Below are 20958 nucleotides of genomic sequence, written 5' to 3'. Positions count from 1 at the left end.
GTATCTCCCACGTATTATAAAAATTTAGTTAACTAGCTTATCCTCCACAAATAACTGGCATTTGAAAAGGAGAGTGAAAGTGTATTGAAGAATTTATAGAAGTTCATTTGCGGCACACAAGTTTGAAAGGCTGTTTTGAAATAAAAATGTTCAACTCAGACTTTAGTTTTAAACCTATAGGTTTTGAAATTACTTAGAGGAAATTCTCTCTCTCTCTCTCTCTCTCTCTCTCTCTCTCTCTCTCCCCCTTATGTATTGCCACATTAATATCAGCAGTACTAAATCTGACTTCAGGCTCTGTGAATCACAGATTGTCTCTGTTCTATATTCTGTTTTTGTTTGTTGTTCCCACTGCTTATTTTTTTTAAAAAAACTCTTTAAAAATGCAAACACCACTCTTAGGTTAGGTCCAGGGGCTGCATAAAAACATATCAAAGTTTGCTGGCCCCTGGTCTAAAGAACATGTATTTTTTTTTTCTTGGTAATAAAAGCAAAATGAGGCTTTAAAACAGTACTAAAATTTCAATATATGACAACAACATTCATCATCATCTTCTGAATCCAATCACTTGTGTGAATTATTAAACTCTTTTGTGTGCTTTTTTCCACATGTAAAATAAAGGGTTAGAGAAGGTAAGCGGTTTACAAACTATAAGTTAAAAAAAAAAAAAAAAAAAACAAAGCAAAAGACACCCTCCGAGACCTCTGGAATAGACCATGATTCTACAACCTCACTACGTCCCTGATCCTGGCATACACCTAACAAGCATACCCTTGCTTTGATCATTTTGCTAAAGTTTTAAAAAACAAAATGTTAGATGTTCTCAAAGAGTGAATCCTCATGAATCTATTATCAAATCATCAATCGTTTCCCAATCATTTGACTGGGACATGTCAGCTAGACTGGAAACGATTTTAAGAATTATACACTGTTTATAAAGGAAGAAGAGCAAAACCAAGAAAGATCTTAGTCAAAGGAACCACTGTGCTTGTGTAGGTTTGTGGAAACTGACCAGATAGCCAGATGAGAGGGGTTCCCCAGTACCTCACTGGTTTAAAGCTCATTCCTGCACCTTTCTGCTCAGGGCATTGCTTTAGGCGTAGAAAACAGTTGAGACACACAGACTTGGTTCCACTCTGAATTTGGAACTTACCAACTGTATCATTCATTTAACAAAAACTGGAGACCCCACCGAACACTAAGCCATAGACAGGGTGTTAGGGTTACAGTGACGAAACAGACGTGAAACAATGCTCCCATTACTCAGACCCCTCTTCCCTGAAGCAGGGTAAAAAAAACTCCTGCCTCCTCTCCCACCCACAAGATCCTGCAGCGATGGAGAAGTTGTAAACTGCAAAGTACAGATAACATTACATTAGACAACTACAGGTTTCTTTTAAGTAAATAAAATACATGCAACTTCAAGAATTTACTAAATTGATAAAATAAGGCCACAAAAATAGTTGTGCATAAGAAAAATATTACAGGGGCTGGGGATTTAGCTCAGTGGCATAAGCGCCTGCCTTGCAAGCAGGCAGTCGTGAGTTCGATCCCCGGTACCGATAAAAAAAAAAAAAAAGAAAAAAAACTATTACAGAGCATGAAAAAGTGTAGCAAAACAGAAAAGGCCTAGATTCCAGATCTGGACATCCCCACTCAAATCCCACGTTGTGAAACACTAGGTCCACTGGACTTGTACAAACCCCTGCTCTCATCTGCATAACACAATATTCATACCTACAATTTCCTGGAGACGTGGAAAAGGTAGAGCAGAATGAGGTAAGTAAAGCACCTGACACAGAATTGGTACTTCCTGCCCGGTAGTTTCGTCTTTCCCTTCCTCCTAGGCACCTCGCAATCTCAGAGGAGAGTATGCTATGTTTTAAACAACAGCGCTCACCGCTGGGCTGTGGACACCACTCCCCAGCTCTAGATCATAGTCACCTCAACCAAAGAAGACAGGAAACTTCTGGTTGTTATGACCATGGAATCCAGATGCAGAATATGCCCAGTCATCAGGAAAATCTTACAGCTTTGGCACAGCTTGAGGACAGAAAGAGAACCACAGCCAATAGCCGAGGGAGACGCCACAGCCTGGAATGTGCCACAGACTTCCAACCACAAATGTTCCCTCTTGCGTTTAAACTGTGGCAGCCCCTGTAGTGTGAGCCATGGCCTCAGCTCTCCTGACCAAGTCTCCTACTGAACTATGTGACTTTCTCCAGGCATCCTCAGGTCACATTCATGTGAATGTCCAGGGCACAATCCATCACCTATCCAGCCCTGATATGCAAATAGTAAATCACTTTCTCACTTCTGAAACAGGAAGACAGTAGGATATGGTCACCAGAACCGTTTTGCCTTCTAAAATCCTTTGGTTCTATGACTCATTGTTGATGTCTCTGTGTATTAATTCATTCAACCATGTTTGTGGAATACCTCCTATTTCTTAGATTCTGTGACTGGTTCTTAACTCCTCCTTTCATTTTAGTATTTACCAATATTTATTGACCACCTACTACATAATACTATTATGTGTGAGAATGCACTAAAACGAAAAACAAAGTAGTATATGTCCTTAAAAAGCACAGTCAGTAAAACACCTAGCAAGCAATTACAGCGTGCATAGGTTAGGACAACAGACCTGTGGGAGCCAGGTGAGGGCTTGCTTAGTTCTGCTCCCTAGGTGAGACAAGGACAGATGAAGAAGAGAAACAGGAAGAGCTGCTCAGAGATCTGAATGTTGAAGGTGAAATAGGACATTATCATGCAAATCAGACACCCAGGTTGAAGACGTTCCAGAAACAGGGAGAACAATATGCCAAGGTACAGGGGTGTATGGTGTGCAGAACAGATCACTCAGTGTGAGTGAAATAAGATGTATCCGGGAGGGCAGAGGAAAGACAACTTGTGGTGAAGCATCATTAAAGTCTAAAAAGTCTAAACTTTATCTTTCTAGGAAATGCCTAAAAGATCTTACATAACAATTATCTGGATTACTTGAGTGTTTTAGAAAGTGTATTGTAATGTCATGTAAAGACTGGATTACAGGGGCTCAGCTGAGGTAAAGAAAGTGAGACTGGGGCCCAAAAGAAGTATGGGTTGGGAACTAGTCAAATCTCCACTGGGAAAAAAATAAGAGAATGAACTACAACAGTGATAAGTGGTGGGTGCAACAAATTTTGGTGCTATTTTGAAAGTAGAGTCAAGATTTGGTGATCAATTCAATGGTGGTTGACAGGATGGCTTCTGGATCACACCCATTTTCCTGAGAAAGTGGGTTAAATTACTGTCAGTCAAATGTGAGGACAGCAACCCAAAAAGAGAACACAGGCATGAAAACCTTAGTCATTTCTTACGTACAACTGGACGACCTCCCAGGTAAATCATGGTGAACTCATGGCAAATAGTAGAGTTCATCTTCAGTGGAGAACCAGGAAGCCCTGGATAAACATGGCACTCCTTCAAGGGCCAACAGTGTTATATATGTATTTACATAGGAGAAAGGTAATTTAACTGGTGAGTTTATTTAAAGCATTATTTTTATTTTAAATTAACAGATACAGAGTAAAAAGTGTATTTTCACTCAAATGTGTAGACACAACAAGGAAACTCAAAGCTGTTTTCTTGTAGGGCTGTTCCTGACTTTTAGCATTCACTGAAGCTTCGCAAAGCTGAAGAAGACACAACCCAAGACTGACATTTTCATTTACCTCTATGAAGACACTTTAGATTAGTGGTTCTCAACATATGGTCTAAGGACTCTTAGAGTTCTCTATGGCTTTTTCAGATCCCTTCTAGGTTAAAATTATTTTTATAATAACAGTCAATATCATTTGCTTTTTTCACTCCATTGACATTTGTACTGCTACCAAACTAGTACCAGTAAACGATACAAGTAATCTTTATATTCTTCACTGCTACGTATAGGAAAAAGAATTAACACAAAAACCCAAAAGCAAAGCAAAATTATTGAAAAGTGAGGCAGTTTCACTAAAGAATGCCAGGAGAGACAGCAGACACCTGTAAACCTGGGGTTCTACGAGACTGCAGCAAGAGGATCACAAGTTTGATTCCTACCTTGAAAACTGAGCAAGATGATCTAATTTTTAAAAAAAATCATCATTAATGCTGAAGATATATATCAGAAGAAAAGCCAAAGTTTCAATCTCTAGTATCACAAAATAATAATAATATTTTTGATGTAGTAAATCTTACTACTTTTACTGAAAATTAATCCTTGAGTAAGTTAAGCATCTTTTTGATCATACACATAATGAAATATATACATAGGCACTTCTGCTAAGGCAAGGAAGAGGACATGAGTGACTTGTTTGGTTAGGAGCTGAATGAGCCACTTTCATGGAACATCACTTTTAATCTGAAGAAAAACTGACAAATTAGGGTCAGTCAAATGTGAGTCTTTGGCATATTAGTCCTCGAAAATGAAAGAAATAAAGTTGATATTTCAAGGAAAAACTGACAGTATTTTTAGCCAGTGATAAGATTCAAGCTTTCAAGCAACCATTAAAATTCTTGAAGACTTGTATTCTACACTATGAACTTGACAGCTTCCCAATACTATACGGGATTTCCAGATAAGATTCCTCTGGATATTATATTTTTATATTGTATAATGAAACATGTTGACATTTGGTAGTTCTACATAACTCAGGGAACCAATATTTTGCAAATGTTCAGTGCTAACATTATTTGCTCGATGACTCATTCAAAGCACAGGACAGCCCAGTAGATTTTAATGTAACAGAATATGAAAAGTTCATTGGACTGTTTTGATTCAGGATTATAACTAATCTTTAAGAGCAGTCTCCTTTTGAGTGTTGGTGTAGTTTAAAGAATATCCACAGTTCTCTGAAAAAACTGTTACGTATCTAATTGAAGCCAGATTTTCTTCATTTACTGTATCCCAAACCTGCTGCAATAAACTTGAGTCTAGCCAGCAGATAAAAAGAATCTCATTGTCTTCTATTAAGTTAGGCATCAGAGATTTGCAAAAAATATAAAACCAATGTCACTCTTCTCATTAAATGTTTCTGGAAAGAAACGTATTTTTCATTAAAAAAATATAGTAGGTCTAGTTAACGTGTAATGGGTTAGAATCATTTTAATAATGAAAATAATTTCTAATATAATAGTGAATATACAAAGAAGATCTTTTTGCTTACTTTGGCAGCACATATATGAAGAAAACTCTAGAGTCCTCAGTAATGTCCAGAGGTCCTAAGAGAGGAACCCTGAGACCAAAATGTGTGAGGACCAGTGTCTTAGAGAAATTAACACTCAGATCAAAGTGATATGAATGCATGTTTACAGCAGAACTGTTCATAACAGCAAAAAGTGGAAATGAAGCAAAATTCCTTTGTGCCATGTCGACGGGTAGTGCTAGATAGAGAACAGTGAAATGAACAGCCAAGATGGGTCAATCGTAGGCAATCGTCGAATATAAACCAACATGCAGAAGCCGTGCTACATGCTCCCACTTATACAAATTTCAGAGCCAAGCAAAACTAAACAATGCAGTACAGCCATGGAGACAGTGGAGGACAACAGGAACTGTTCAGAGACAAGCAGAAGAACACACTACGGTCAGGTGTAATAGTGATGAACTTGGTAAGCTGCGCAGTAGTTTACAGATGTCTGTTTCATCACTATGTTTTGCTGTACATTTTGTAACTCGGATCTATTAGTTCTTGTGAAGAACACAGTTTTGGCCTTCCAAGGAAGATGCTGCATTGACACTTTCCCTGCCAATTAATCAGGCAGGAAGGGTCAAGAGGAGAGGGCAAGGCCTGGGCGTGGGAAGATTCGCACAACACTGACCCCAAGAAGACCAGCACCGGACAGGGCTCTCCCACCAGCCCCTGCAACATTCCACCCACTGCCATCCACCTAGATTTGTAAGCTTTCCAAGTCAAGTCCCTCCACCTCCTCTTTTAGGCCATCATCCTCCCTTCCCATTTTTACCACAGTGAAAGAAACACCCACACTTTTCAGTTGATTTCCAAATTGCATCCAGAGCTGTACAGTTAGCAGTCACAGGCTCTTCTCACTTGAGCAGCCCTTACCGTATTTCTCAGGCCTTCCTTCCATTTCCAGGACGATCCCTCTGGCTCAGCAAAGCTCTCTTCTTTTAGTGGCTCTGCCAGCTTCTGGTTTATTTCAGCCTCATGGCTCAAGTCATTTCTCATGCTTGGAACAGTCTCACTCTCCTCAGCATCTACATCCATTGCCTCCTTGAGGATGCCTGGGATGGGATTCCTCTACGAATCCACAAAGATTTACACATTGAATTCACACTGTGTTTCTCATATTTCTTAGCATACTGATAGGTACTTATCTTTCTGTGATTGCTTTGTGTCAGCATCTGTAGGAACTGCCGGTGGCGGTTGCGTTCCACAGAACTTCTGCAAGCAGTCCATGCTCAAAACTTCATGAATGCGCAGCACCTGGGATCCACAGCTCTCAGGTGATCAAGTCCTTATTGCTGTATCACACACTGCACATCACAGTTCTCAAAAGATGCTCAGTTCAGGACAATACACTCAAAGAGGTGATCCCTCAAGAAGTTTCCATTTTACAACAGAAATTAAGCAAAGCAACATTTTCTTTATGAAACTATTTTTCATAATATTGAATGATTTTAGAACTGCACACCTCCCTCCTTATCCTACCCTGAATTACCAGCGATCTTTAAAAAAATCATTCAGGAGGTGGCTGAGCCAGATCATTCATCAACACAAGATCTTGTCTTTCATTTCTGGACAATCGTTTGGTTCTTGTTCAACAGTTCTTTCTCATATCAAATTTATCTTCCACGTAACTTCCATCCTATTAGTCTTTGTCACTGTTTTCTGTTTAGCATTTCATACATCCATGAACAATATTTTTTCCAGCTGAGTTTGTTTTCATCTCTTGTTCTGCCCACTTGTCTCTTGAGAGCAGGAACCACGCTCTGCTCAGCTCTGCAAGTCCAGAGTCCCTGACACACACACTCAGTCACTGTTGGTGGAAGCTATGAATGAGTACAGGAATAAAGTGTCAGTTTTCATACAAGCTGACAATTTATGATGAGTGACAACTTCGGTGAGTTACTCCATTTCACTTGACAGAATTTCATGTATTTTAACGTAGACACCATGCACAATTTTTATCCACCCCCTTTCTTTTCAAATTAAGCACTCTCAATTGCCTCCATAATTAATTCCTCTAGGATGATCTCCAGAGCGTACATTTCAGTTGCCTCCTTATGATCAGTAGTTTATCTACCTCCCCCTTTAAACTGGAGCATCCAATCTGAGATTCAATATTAGAGATGTGATCTCATCTGTTGCCACCCTTGTTCTGAATTCAGTACTTTTTGTAAGCCAACTCTACTGAAACACATTCATATTTCAAATAAAGGCTGAATTTTAAATATTACTTGTTGATTACAGCAGTTATCTCTGGGGGTAGAAGTTAGGATAAGAGCATTTTAAGATTTTAAACATTTATACAGAGCTTTCATTATTTATTCTAAGCATGTGCTACTTTTGTCATTAAAAGCCAATAAAGATTATTAAAAATAAGTTAACCCTCTTTCTTTCTAATACTGAAAGTCCTTAAGAATCACCCCCAATAACTGGTTGGTCCAGCTCCCCTGCACACACAAGATTTGTTTTATTTCATTTTTTAATTCAACAGCTCCTCATCTTATTAAAGATTTCTATGGTCCCAGACTCATGGAGAACATTTAATTCATATTTAAATCAATCGTACCTTTTCTTCTTCCTTTGTATACGCTTTCTCACAAGGACTTGAAGAGCAAATGGTACATGGAGGGCTTTTCTCTAAATACAGTCTAGTAGTCCAGCCAGTCTTAACCCTACTTTGAGATTGTAAAATTTCTCTGTTCCCATAAATGTCAGAAAGCAACTCACTACAATTTGATTTGTCTCTTCCTTAAGGTTAGATTAAAACCTGGTAACTTCTTATTTGAAGTTTACTTTCCCCTTGAAGGGAGACCTCACAGAGCACATTTCAGGAACGTTTCCTGGAGCGCAGGGTCTCTCCCACACTGTTTCCTCCCAAATACAGCTGTGTTTCATGCTCCGAAAAGCCTGGCTCGGTCAACAAGTACAGCCAAACAAGCGCAGATTAGATGCCTAATTCTAGACCATTCCAGAAAACAGTGCTGGCCATTTAGAGCACACATTTCAGCCTCCAAAAACTATCACTGCATTTGTCTGCTCTGCTCCCCTCTGCTTAGTCTAAGGTGCAAAATGCCTATCGTGAACCTTGGAGCAAAGAGATGATATTGGAGGCACAGGTTTTCATGAACACAGAGCCAACATGTTCCACTGGCAACTAAAGGGTCCTGCTGGGCAGGGTTTCTTAGCAGGACTGGAGGGGGGCCAGCCTCAGCACTGACTCTAGGTGAGGGGCTCGGGTGAGGACGTCACACACTTTAGAGTGGAACTGGACACCAAGAAGCCACCACATCCTAGGCAGTGCCAACGCTGGTGATTTTGAGCTATTTCTTCTGTGGCTTAATTTCTCCTTCTCATGGTTAAGAAGGAGAAGCACCCCTCTTGTCTACCTCCCAAGCAGTGAAAGTGCTTCAGGAACCATAAAGCAGAGTATAATGAGAGACACATACTACTACCCAGTTTACAAGATAGAGCTACTTAAACCAGAGAGGTTAAGTGGTTTGCTAATGGTCACAAAGCCCAAGAGAAACCTTGGCAACAGGAAAGTTTGAGAGAGAAAACTCTGGTCTCTGCTGATGGAAAGAATGAATGTGGAAGAAGACTGGAGTCTAGGCCTCTGCTTTCCAGCCTGGAGGAGTTGGAGCCAATTACTGAGGTCCTTGAGCTAATTTTAGGGTTTTAAGATCTACAAGGAATCATCAATAAGCTGGCCAGGCTCGACATCATGTCTTTATTCTTGGCTGAAATGACATCACCCGGAGTGAGAGTTCTGGTTAGTTCAGGGGTTCTCAACCCTGGTTATCCATTTAAATCACCCTCCAGCTTTATAAAAATGTCCAGTCACAGGCTCCACCCTGCACCAATTAAACTGAAGTCTTGATAGGGGTTGCTTTTATTTTTTTAATCTCACAAGTAATTCTAACATGTGGCCAGGGTTAAGAACCAATAGGTTGCTTAACAGCATTCAGAAACCGAAAATCAGCAAGATTGTCCTTAATTAATTACACAGTACGGTGAAAGCAATGCTATGAGGATCCTCAGATTAAATGAATCTACACCTGAGATATATCAATATGACCGGCATTTTTTTTGCACATGCTAAATATCTACATGTATGAATTCAATTTCTACAGAACCTAAAATGCTCCCCCGTTCCATGTTTACATATGAAAAAAACAGGCAGAGAACAGCAGTCATTTGTGAATGCCATTGCTAAAATATGGCACAGTCAGGACACTCACCCCACTTTAAACAGACAGGTTCCTGACACCTCCCTAGGATGTGGTACACAATTCCTTAGATTCTGAGGAACTGAAAAATCGAGAATACCGGACAGTGTAAAACAGCTTCTAACCCAAATGCTGGCAGGGACCAGGAGGAAAGAGACCAAGGGAAGATGGGCAGGTGTACATGCATATGGGGACATGGTGGCCGAGTTGTAGGAACTGTGACAGACTGAGGAGCACATGCCTAGGGAAGGGAGACAGCCGCCGCCGACTACAGCAGATTGCTGCCATGTGGGGAGGTGGGCCCAGTGCCGCTGGCTCTTCCAAGTTTTCAAAAGAAGCTGAAAATTTGGATTATTATTTGAAATCTCCAATGTTCAAAACATTGGACACCAAGTCTCAAGTTTTTTAACATACTTATCTATGTGGAACAAAATACATCAGTATTTTGCGACCTATCTTGCGACCTCTGATATGATCTCTCTCTCTCTCTCTCTCTCTCTCTCTCTCTCTCTCTCTCTCACCTCAGGCCTTCATTTGAGATTCACTAAATATGCTCTCTTGGATTGCTTCCCTATGATTAAAAACAACAGACCTTGCTTTTCCATCTTTCTGTTCAAAATCTGAACTCTGGCCTATATAACATATGGAAAACTCAGTATATCAATATCCTCCCAGTTATTTTAATCAGCGGGCTGCCTGTTGATTAAAGGAATAAATAAACAAACTTTTATTAAACTCTTACTCTCTCATTTCAATCTCACTATAGGTCACTGTAGGAGGTTTACTACCCCAACTTTATAGTAACATCCTGCCATAATTCAACTGATTATTATGCAACTCAGATAAAACTCAGGTCAACTCATACACACAGAGGAACTCATTCCTATAGTAAAAGCCTAACATAACATTGTTGGTCTATGAAACAAGTAATAGTCAAGACCTACCACAATTGTTTTATGGAAGAATTTTACCAAATAACATTGTCACTCATCATACTAGTGAGATCTATGGAAACAAAAATCTAAAACACAGAAACCTACCATAAATGCCTGCACTCTAATCACAATCTAGGTAAACAATGCATTTCATATGCTTATTAATAAGTACATTTAGTGAGCTTAAGTAGCAGGTATTAATTATGCATGATTTTTGTTTATACATATATTTTCATTTGTGTATGTATTCAATTAATCCTTACAATAATTCAATAATACAGGAACTATTATCATTATTTAAAGATGAAGAAATAGCCCATCATCAGAGTTTATGCACCTTACCATCACCCTATGAACTTCAAAAGCACATGAGCTGTTTTTATTATACTTGTACCATATACAGCAAAGGGAAAAGAGTCTAAAGTCACATATAGTTTCTTCCTCCCATTACAAGATAACAAAAGCTTTCTAAAACACACCATCAGACAGCCCAGAATATTAGCACTATACAACGTGAGAAAAATCCATCACCCGCCACAAGTACAATAGCTTGTTTCAAAAGCTCAGCTAAGTAAAGCACTGCTGATCAATCATGTAAAAGATCATTTTCCCTTGGCCTTCTTCAGGCCTCTTTGAAGGCCAACTTCTTCAGAACACTCAAAACAATTCAACCTGAGATCCACATCTCTCTCTCTCTCTCTCTCTCTCTCTCTCACCCCTTCTCTTTCTTCCTTTATACCACGATTCTAATGGCATCTAAACACCCTGCTGACCCCTGAAGAAATTATCAAAGAGAGAGGTTATTTTAGAGTTTGCTTTGCCCGGCTTCGAGATGGTCTCCTGTATATGTCTTGCAGATAAAACTTAGTGGCTGAGTTTGGATTGATGAGGCGAGGGGTTAGTGGTGCTGAAAATTGAACCCCAGTATTCATGCATCCTAGGTAAACGTTCTACCACTTAGTGATGTCTCCAGTGCTGGATTTTCTTTTAAAAAAAATTTTTTTAAAGGCAAAGAGGATCTGGCCATTTAAGAACCCTGGAGACAATTTCAGTGATAGAGGCTGTTTTTAAATGAGAAAGGACAATTGGAAAAAATATCCCTTTTAGGTACACTTACTGCATTTAATATAATCCTTGGCCAGTGCCTGGGAAGTACAGTTGCTCAAGGCTCTCCATGTGGACCTCCACTCATGGGCACATGTCAATGGCCATCTTATAAAATTGACTATAGTGCAGCCTCTGTGTGTGTGTATGTGTCTGTGTACACACACTGAAGCTGACTTATAAAATAAACAGTAGTTTGTACCCATGCGGTCTAAGGTTAGTATCAAGCCAAAGTCTGATTTTAATTTATGAAATTTCACCATAACTGTAGCAATTCTATCCAAGGTGGGTCCCTGGGGCATGATAAAAGTCACCTGACAGGTCCCTGCTTCAGCACCTAGTCAGACACTATTCTCCAATATCATAAAAAATATAGCTTACAGACAGAGGACAGAAATACACTTGCTCACAAACAGAGGGGAGAAGGCATCTTAAAAACCTCAGCACATTGAGTACCCGCAGCTACTTTGATGGTCTCTGCTTCACACATTATTTTGTTACATAATATGCCATATGTTGGCTACCACGGACTGTAGCATTTTGTATGCTTAGCCCTACGTGGTACTGTATAGATTGAGTTACTCTTAGCAAAGGAGGAGACAGAAAAAGAGGACATTGGTAAAAGAGCAGCATGTCATTCACAGCCTGTACCCCTAAAATGGGATTCTCAGAGTCCATTAAGTAAGCCAAAATAGTAATGAAATCAGCAGAACAAAAAGTCATTCATCTTACTATATAACTAGGCCTGGTCTGCATTTCTTTCCAATAACAGAAAACCCAAAATCTATTCCTTCACCACAACATCCACCATTGTATAAAACCTTATGGTAGAAATCCTTTAACACGCCCCAAAGTCCTACTTTATAGGTCATAACTCTCATTATCTTGTGCTGCGACCACTCTGATTAAATTATAGAAAATTACTAATGTATCACTCAGAATGGAGGCATCAGCTCCAGCCTGTTCTGTTTGTTTTTCCCTCTCCTACTCTCAAACTCCAATAGATATTTAAAAACAAAGATCAGAGGAGGGCACAGCAACTTAAAATGAGGGCTAACAGATAGATTAACCTATCACAGGATGACGACAGTCACCCTGGATCTTTTACACATAGCTTTAGTGACGGGCACCAAAGGCACTCTGAACGGTGTAGATCCAGTGTGGGCTCCCCAGACTTTGCCTTCATACTTTTCTTTCAGTATGATCTGAATGTTTGTCTACCCCTAAAGTGCACATGTCAAAGAGTAAGCCCCAAAGTGACAATATTAATATGGATAGCCTTTGAGAGGTGATCGGGTCACCAAAACAGAACCTTGAAGAATAAGATTAGTACTTTTATAAAAGAAGTCCTAGAAGCTTGATAGCTGCTTCCTCCGTCAAGAAGGTACCAAGTGAGAAGGTGCCAAGTTGAAGCAGAGATGGTGCCCTCATGGGATGCTGAATGGATAGTCGCTTTGATCTGGGACTTCCCAGCCTCCAGAATGGTGAGCAATACATTTGTATTGTTTATAAATTACTTAACCTAAGATATTTTGTTACAGCAGCCTAAATGGATTAAGGTGCCGGCTCATCAGGTGATTATCTTTGAGTCCAAAGATATTGACATATCAATTTACATTTTTTTCTTTTGTCAAACTAATTCATCCAGACATGGTCTGAATCTAAACTACTGGGATTGCTAAGTAGTTTATCCATTCCTCACGCTCTAATTTGGCTTTTCCTACAAGAACATGTTGATGTTAGTATGATTCCTTATATTTTAAACCAGTCTTTGATCCCAGCAGAAGTTCACCTGGTTATCCGACCAACACACATTCCTATGTCCACGTAATTTACAAGCCTCCCAAAACAGGGATTTCTACACCTCCCTTGGAACTTTCCTAATAGAAGCCATCCAAAGACTCTAAAATGCCAAATGCACAGCAAGCTCCTGTACTAGCTGAAAGCTGCCCAATTTATACCTCTCCAGCATGATTTATTAACACTTTGTGCAGAGAGACCTGTCAACTCACACCAGCTGTATCATCTCTAGAGTGGGATGGCAGCACACAGATAAATTAAAAATCAATTTTTTTATTAGAAACTATTTTAAAGCATTAGAAAGAATGTGATTTTTGAACTATCTTCCTTATTTTCACAGGAAAACTCAGTAATTCCCTCCTTTCTGTATTAGAAATACAAGGATGCTCTTTTCTGAGGACAGAGAGGCAGGATTATCTAGCAGCAACCTAGACTGCTACCTGGTGTCTTGGAATCATTAGCCCTGGCTGACAAGAGCAGTGAAATATTTTGCTGCTGCAGACTGGAAATTTTCCCCATGCAGTTCCTGCCATGGTTACTCAGGAAGTACTGCCTGGTCACTGTAAAAATTAGTAAGAATAAATAAGAGGAAAGAGTTAAGTCTTTTACCTCTTCTCTTTTATCAGACATAAAAAGACTTGGGGGAAAAATTTTTACATGAAGGATCCTGAATGTTTTCTAGACACTTTGTTCCAAATTTTCTCACAAAACAAGAAAGAATTTTTTTCAAAGTTCTGTTAATAAAAAACACAATAACCTGTTCTGGCCTTGACCCACAACTGAGTAAACAGTACAAATACCGGAATAATAAAACAACCATTTTATTAGTTCCCTTTGTGCTCCTCCTTGCAAATTAGTATCAGCTAAATTTTCAATGATAAACCCAATAAGATCTAAATGCAAATAAGCTTATGGTGACACTCATACTAATTAGAAAATCTTAAAAGTACTGATATTAAGGGTAGAAGAATCTACAGATGTAATAAGTACTCAAGAAAGTTCTTTCTTACTTTCTTCCTCTTCCACTTGTGATCCTAAGTATATTGATGTCCACAAGTGTCTAGATCTATGCCTAGCTAGCTAGTCACAGAATTGGCTTCTCTCTTCCGCTTTCCTAGCTTGACAAACATTCTTAGGTAGTTCAGGATTCTGCTAAAGATAGACACATGGTATAACTCAAAGGACCTCTGAAATATTTTATTGAACATAACCTTGTTGATAGGAAAAACTTCTGTAAAAGAGCCATCAACATTAGCAGAATCATACTTGAAATTCCCAAATCATCACTATTGCTTTAGAAGCTTTATGTTGAATAATTTTTAAAACCACCCCTCAAAAATAATGTAATTTTAATACTTTTGCTGGAGGATACCTCCAAAAGTCAGTACAGAACTTCTTTATGATCTATAAACAGTAGGTTCGCCATTCAACTTTATAGGACAGGCCATTTACTTCCCCTTGCAGTCAGTTGTATGGGGCCTATGTAACAAAACACACACACACACACACACACACACACACACACACACACACACACACATTTCAGAGGCCCGGGAGGAAATGACTGTGTAGAATTTTAAATCAGAAACCCAAGGCTTAGGTTAGTAGTGTCAGGTTAAAGGCTTGCCCATCTCCAAAGCTAATTCGGTTCTCAACAGTCCCATGGGTGTCTAGCTGAACAGAAGGAGCTAGGAAACCTTAGCAGGCCAGAGCCTAGCCTGGGGAATTGCTGGGACTCCGTGCCAGGGGCTGAGGCTCACCCCAGACTTGGTATCAGATAATACCAAGTACTAGTCTGGATTTCCAGGACTAATCCAACTCAGGGTGGGACTTCCAGGTTCCCCAGTCTGTGCTATCAAGTGGTTAGGACTGCAGACTTTGTAGATCCTGTACCTGGCTAGTATTATATTTAATAAGAGACACAGATTCAACACAGAGAAAGAGTCCATAATTAGAATGATTTATGCTTTAAAATCTTTAGTCTTGTTGTTGGACGGGTGTGCAGAGGTAAGGAGGAACCTAAGCAGAGGGAAGCATTCTGATTTCTTCATTGATTCAGCTCCGGCAAATTTCTTTTTCTTTTTTGGGTTGTAATTTACACTCCTTAAATGCATTTACAGGTTCTATGGATTTTTAAAACAACATATCAATAGTGGCTTTTATCACTGTTGTATTTATGGAAGACACCTCTTGGGCTTTTAAAAGCAATTCACTCCAATTCATTCTTGTTTATCACCCCATTTTCCTGCCCCAACTTTACATCTATCACTGTTTTCTTACAGGGCCAACTTTTAATTCAACTCTTACATGACTTCTTAAAACCCTGGGACAGAATTAGGTAACTTTAATCCCTAATTATATTTTAACTGTGATAGAATCCTGTTCTCCAAGGAAAGGGGAAAAAAGAAATTCCTTTACACATAAACAAAAAAAGAGTTTATCATTATAACTGAGATTTAAGACTGCCATTGTATTCTATATTAAGTGGAAATGAACAGTAATTTTTACCCAAGTCAATATTTATTACTTGTAGACACCACTTGCAAGTTTCTCTTAGCAAGCCCTGACTTACTGTGACTGAACTGCAAAACACACCACTAGCCCAGAAATTGCAGAAATTGCTCTTAGCCCAAATGCAGGATGCTTATAAAACATGAGTAACTACCCCACTCCCGAGTGACGCACGCGCGCACACACACACACACACACACATATCAGGCAGAACACATTCACAAAAACCTATGTATTACAAAGGTAAATGGGAAAGCTTTGCCAAATAAGGCTTCCTTTAAAGAAAAAAAAAAGAGGGTGGGGGAGACATTTAGGGTGTTTCCTAAGGTAAATTGCTTCTTACTTGGGTAAAGGTGCCTTTCTATAAGTGGAGGAGGGAGGCGATTTTTTTTTTTAAGTGAGTAGATAACAGTATTCAATTAAGAGGACAGGATGGCACAAGCCAACTCTCAAAATACAACTTGGCCACCAGGCACCGGCGCGCAGGAAAGGCCCACCAGGCATTTGAGCTAAAATGGAGCCTGAATTTCCTCTCCGACGAAAGGGTGGCTGCGCGAGGTCAGGGTCAAGGTCACCGCCAGGGCAGGCTGCAGCTGCCCGACCGCGCCGCGCACTAGGGGAGGGACAGCGTTCCATCTCAGTCCCCAACCGCGCAGATAAATCCTTTCTCCTCTCCCACCCTCTCTCCAACCCCGCCAACAGTTTTCTTTTTGCTTTTTCTTTCTTTCTTTCTTTCTTTTCTTAATCAGGGGGCGAAGAGAAGAAAAGAAAATGACCACATAACCTCACCGCCCTGCTTTTCGCACACAAGCTCATCAGCTCCCAAAGTTGCCATCTAAGGGCAAGTTCGCAGAGAACACTGAAGCCCATTTTGTCCGAGCAGGGCAAGCCTCCCCCGACACCCCGCCCCGGCCCGCACGCGCCCCCGAGGGGAACCGGGCACCCCGGGACCGGCCGGCCCTGTGCACGCGCTCTTCCACCAAGTGCTGCGAGTTTTCCGTGCATCGCAGCGCGGAGCCTCCGCTCACCCTCCCCGCCTTCTCCTCCTCCTCGCACAGAATTTCCCTACACACGCAGCCGCCTGCGAGTGATTTTATGTGCATATATATTACATATGTGATATGATCCTCAGAACCTCTAGCGGGCAGGCGAAGAAAGGACTGCACAGGGGCATTTTTATTTTTTTTTTTTAAAGGAAGAGGAAAAAAAGCACAACCCAAGCCCTGTGCGTCGACTCCCTGCGTACCGGGAAAAGGAAAGAAAGAGGAATGTTTGTGGAGCGGACTGCCTCGCAAGTGCCCTTGCTCGCCACTCCGGCCGCGGCCCGGGTGACACCGAGTGGCAGGGGGCAGCCCGCGCCCCCTCTCCCAGTCCCCCCTGGCAGGCACTGCCGGGCTATTTCGCGAGGGAGAGATCGATCGCTTGCCTGTCTGCAGCGGAAACACACACACACACACACACACACACACACACACACACACACACGCCGAGACACCATAACCTTAACCCTTCCCCCACCCTCCGTGAACTTCAGGTGACCGACCACGTCGGCCTGACACCCGGCCCGGCGGGCGGGCGCTCCGGCTCCGCTCCCGCCCCCAGCCCGGGTTTTGCAGGATCGGGCTCCCAGCAGCGCCAAACCCGCCGGCGGAGGGGGGAGCGGGGAGAAATTGACCCTCCGTCTCCCCCGACCCCTCCCTCCCCCCTCCGGCGCCTCCCGCGTCCCCTCCTCCCGTCACCCCGCCCCACGCCTTCTCCCCTGCCCCCTCTTCCCTGCATTCAAGGAGCCGGGCGGCCCCGGGGGATATTTTTAGTTGCTTCTTTCTCCTTCACTTTTAGCTTTAGCAGCATCTCGGAACACTCACAGCGGAGAGAGAGATTGGGGGGGCGCGGGGAGCCGAGAGGGAGTGGGGGAAAAGTTAAGAGTCTCGCAAAGAAAAGCCGGAGGGCGGGCGGAGGGGGCCGGGGCGCGGTGGAGGAGGGGAAGGGGACCCGGCCGGGCCGCGGGTGTGTGTCTCCAGTTGGCGTGCGTGGCCGCCGCCGGGGAGGGCTGGGATGCACTTTAGTCCTGGACTCTGCTCGGGCTCGCCGGGGGAGGGGGGTCTGGGAGCCCGAGTCTCGCCCGGCTCCGTCTGCTCCCACTGACCCCGCATTTGATTGCGGCCAGGCGCCCTGCTCCTCCCTCCCTCGGCTCTGCAGGGACCTCGCGAGCCGCCCTGCCTCCTGCCTCCGCCTCGGCGCGGCTCCCGCACCCCACATCCGCCCGCCGCCGCTCGGCCTCGCCCCCCGCCCGGGCGCCCCGCGCCCCCCGCGCCCGGGCGCGCCCCCTCGCTCGGCCCGGCGCCGCGTGTGCGCCCGTGTTTGTGTGCGGTGCCCCCACACCCTCCCCGGCCGCTCCCGCCTCGCCCGCCTCCGACTCCCTCCTCCGCCGCCGCCGCCTCCACCTCCGCCTCCTCCTGCTCCAGCCGCCGGCGGCTCCGGGGCCGACCAACCCCGGCGCAACCTTTAGCCGGAGACGGACCTCTCCCCGGGTCCCCTCCCCGGCGGACGGCCGCGCGCCCGCGCCCCGACACCCCTAAACGCCATGTCACGGCCCGCAGCCCTCCGCGCGCCCCGACCCCGCACCCTCAGGCACCGGGATCCACGAGGAATTTTTTTTCTTTTTTAAAGATTCCAACCTCTCCCCACCCCCCGATAAAAAGCCCGGCATCCACACTACTCCCCTCCTCCCGCTCGCGCCCCCTCCCCCAGCAACCCGGAGTGAGGAGGGGGAGGAGGAGGGAGAGGGGGGAAAAGCCCGATCTCAAGGAAAAAGAGGAGGGGGGGTGCGAGAAAGAAAGAAAAAGAGAGAGAATGGAAAGGGCACGGGGCTGATCATCACCAACATGGCTGCCTCGGCATAGACCTAGGCGAGGAGTAACCCGGGCTGTGTCTTTGTCAGTTTCACCTCTGTAACCCTAAACTAATGCAGAAAACAACGGAGGAGGCTGCGGAGGGGAAAGAGGAGAGGGAGGGCGAGAAAATGGCACGAGAGGAGGTGGAGAAGGGATGACTTACGTGAGGGAAGGCGCTTGGGCTGCTCCTGCTTCCTCCTGGGCATTTTCCCCCTTTTCTCACATTCTCCTCCTTGGTTAATGTGAGATCAAATAAACCCCCGTGGGGGCAGAGAGGCAGACACTGGCAGGAGCGGGGAGGTAGTTGGGGGGCGGGCGGGCGGGCAGGGGGAAACCCCTTCTCTCCGGTGTGTGCAATGGGTTGAAGCTTGTTTCCTGGAGCCAGAAGAGGGGTTTTCTTCTTTTCTTTCCTTTCTTTTTTTTTTTTTTTCTCTCCTTTTTTTTTTTTTTTTTTTTTTTTAATTTTTGGTCGTGCACCTGGCTTGTCCCCGAGCGTTAATATTCTTCAATGGAAACGGATCGCATAGGTGTGAGTGTGTGTGTGTCCCGCGCCGGCGTGTGATGGGAGGTATAAATAAATGAGCGCCGGTGCGGCGGTGTCTATGGCCGCGCTCTGTGTCTCCGAGCCCCTAACACTAATGTCGGGATCAAAGGGCAGCGGCGGCGGCAGCACGGCTCACACAGCTCGCGCTCTCGCTCGCTCGCTCGCTCTCTTTCTCGCTCTCTCCTCTCGCGCTCTCTCTCTCTGTGTCACACACACACTCACACACACACAGAGGCACAGACTGAGGGAAAGAGCGAGAGCTACACACGCGCGCGCGCGCACGCACACACACACACACACACACACACACACACACACACACACGCACACACACACACACGCAGCGAAGAGGAAGGTGCCCTAAGGCTCCCAGGGCGGACTCAGCCTCGGATTTGCAGCCGCTCGCTCTGGGAGGAACGGGGGGCGCGCATGCGGGGGTGGGATGGACTTCTTCGGATTTATCCCGCTAAGTCCCAAACCTAAGGGGGGGAAAAAGTTTTGCCCACTCTTGAAACAACGATTCGTTCATTATTTTACTGATTTTTTTCTTTAAAAAAAAAAAAAAAGGAAGGGGAGAATAAATCCTTCTCTTCACTTTCTTTTGTTGATTCAACTACATTCTGCTCGGTGTAAAATTCTTCGGTGTGGTTTTTTTTGGGGGGGTCACTCAAAAGTGTTACTGCCTCGCCCCATCACCTTCAGTCTGGAGGTTACAGCCCCTCACACACTCTCCAGAAACGTTCCAATAAAAATATGCCTTAAAATTTTTTAAAAGATAACATATGGTGTCATCGATAACTGGGTTGGTGGAGTGCATGCCCAGTTTTTGGATGTCCGACGGAGTTCACACTTAAACGGGTTGCTGAAATGAAAATTACAGATCCTTGACAAAGGGGGTGGGGGAATATGATTAGCTCACCCCTGTTGGCTGATTTAACTGCTACATGATACTCCTAGAGTGCACACAGCAATCTTGACTTCTGGAATTTACTTTTTCCTCTGCTGTAATGCAGGTATATGAAGTTTACCCTGAAGCAATTCGTTATGAGCTCAATACAGCAGTTTTCATTAACTGATAGACTTTCATTATTTTACAAATCACACATCTTGCTTCAAAGACAGACATAAAGGGGAAAACTAGAAAAGTACTGGTTTCACTCAACACAAAAGGTTCTTGGTGATAAAGGACTGTTCTCTTTGTGACTTGCAGTCATTTGGATAGAAGTTCACTCAGGGGTTGTTAATGATTTAAACTCCAAAACCTGCTACTATAATTGAGTAAAAAAAATTGTCTGAAGAAGAGTTGTTTCATAAAACTCTCTTTGTGCGAGGAAACTTTGAACTTAGCAGAATACATTATATGTCATGAGTCAGATGTAGCTAAAAAATAAAAAGGTGCATTATTTAACTACGTCTTCCCTTTTGAGCTTTTTAAAAACTCTGACTCATCATCTTATTATGTTAAATATTTTCCTACCAATTTTTAAATAGACTTTTCATCAAAAAAGGTGGAGGCACGGTAAAGACCTAGAACACTAAAATGACATTCTATAAATTGATGTGAATAAGCTAATGCCTTTTTGAGATTTTGACTTAGAAATTTTCAAAGGTGCTAAGAAATACCGTGGGGGTTAAAGTCCAATGAACCCCCTTCAAAAATGAAAATAAACCTTACTATTGTATACTTTTATTAGAGAAGCTTAAAAGATACTATATCGCTCAAATGATATCTT

General features: G+C 43.0%; 1 protein-coding gene across 10 annotated transcripts in view; it reads right to left on the bottom strand.

Annotated features, from left to right (window-relative positions):
- Znf827 (zinc finger protein 827) overlaps positions 1 to 19588 on the bottom strand; it is a 159533-nt gene extending 139945 nt beyond the window's left edge. For 7 of the 10 annotated variants that reach the window (XR_010051479.1, XM_013160265.3, XM_063260812.1 and 4 more), the window contains exon 1: positions 18845 to 19586. Coding sequence is in view for 9 of the 10 variants with exons in the window: in XM_013160265.3 (XP_013015719.1) it covers positions 18845 to 18887 (43 nt within the window). In the remaining variant the exon portion in view is untranslated. Of the gene's footprint in view, positions 1 to 18844 lie in introns of all 10 variants that reach the window. The other 3 variants (XM_013160263.3, XM_013160262.3, XM_013160267.3) reach the window with 3 other exon arrangements.
- Positions 19589 to 20958: the final 1370 nt, after the last annotated feature.

This window comes from Cavia porcellus, unplaced genomic scaffold, assembly GCF_034190915.1.
Source record: "Cavia porcellus strain 051 isolate PalLab524CR breed Dunkin Hartley unplaced genomic scaffold, mCavPor4.1 scaffold_14, whole genome shotgun sequence".
NCBI lineage: Eukaryota > Metazoa > Chordata > Mammalia > Rodentia > Caviidae > Cavia > Cavia porcellus.
Note: the sequence above shows the minus strand (reverse complement) of the source record. Positions and strands in the feature narration are given on the sequence as shown.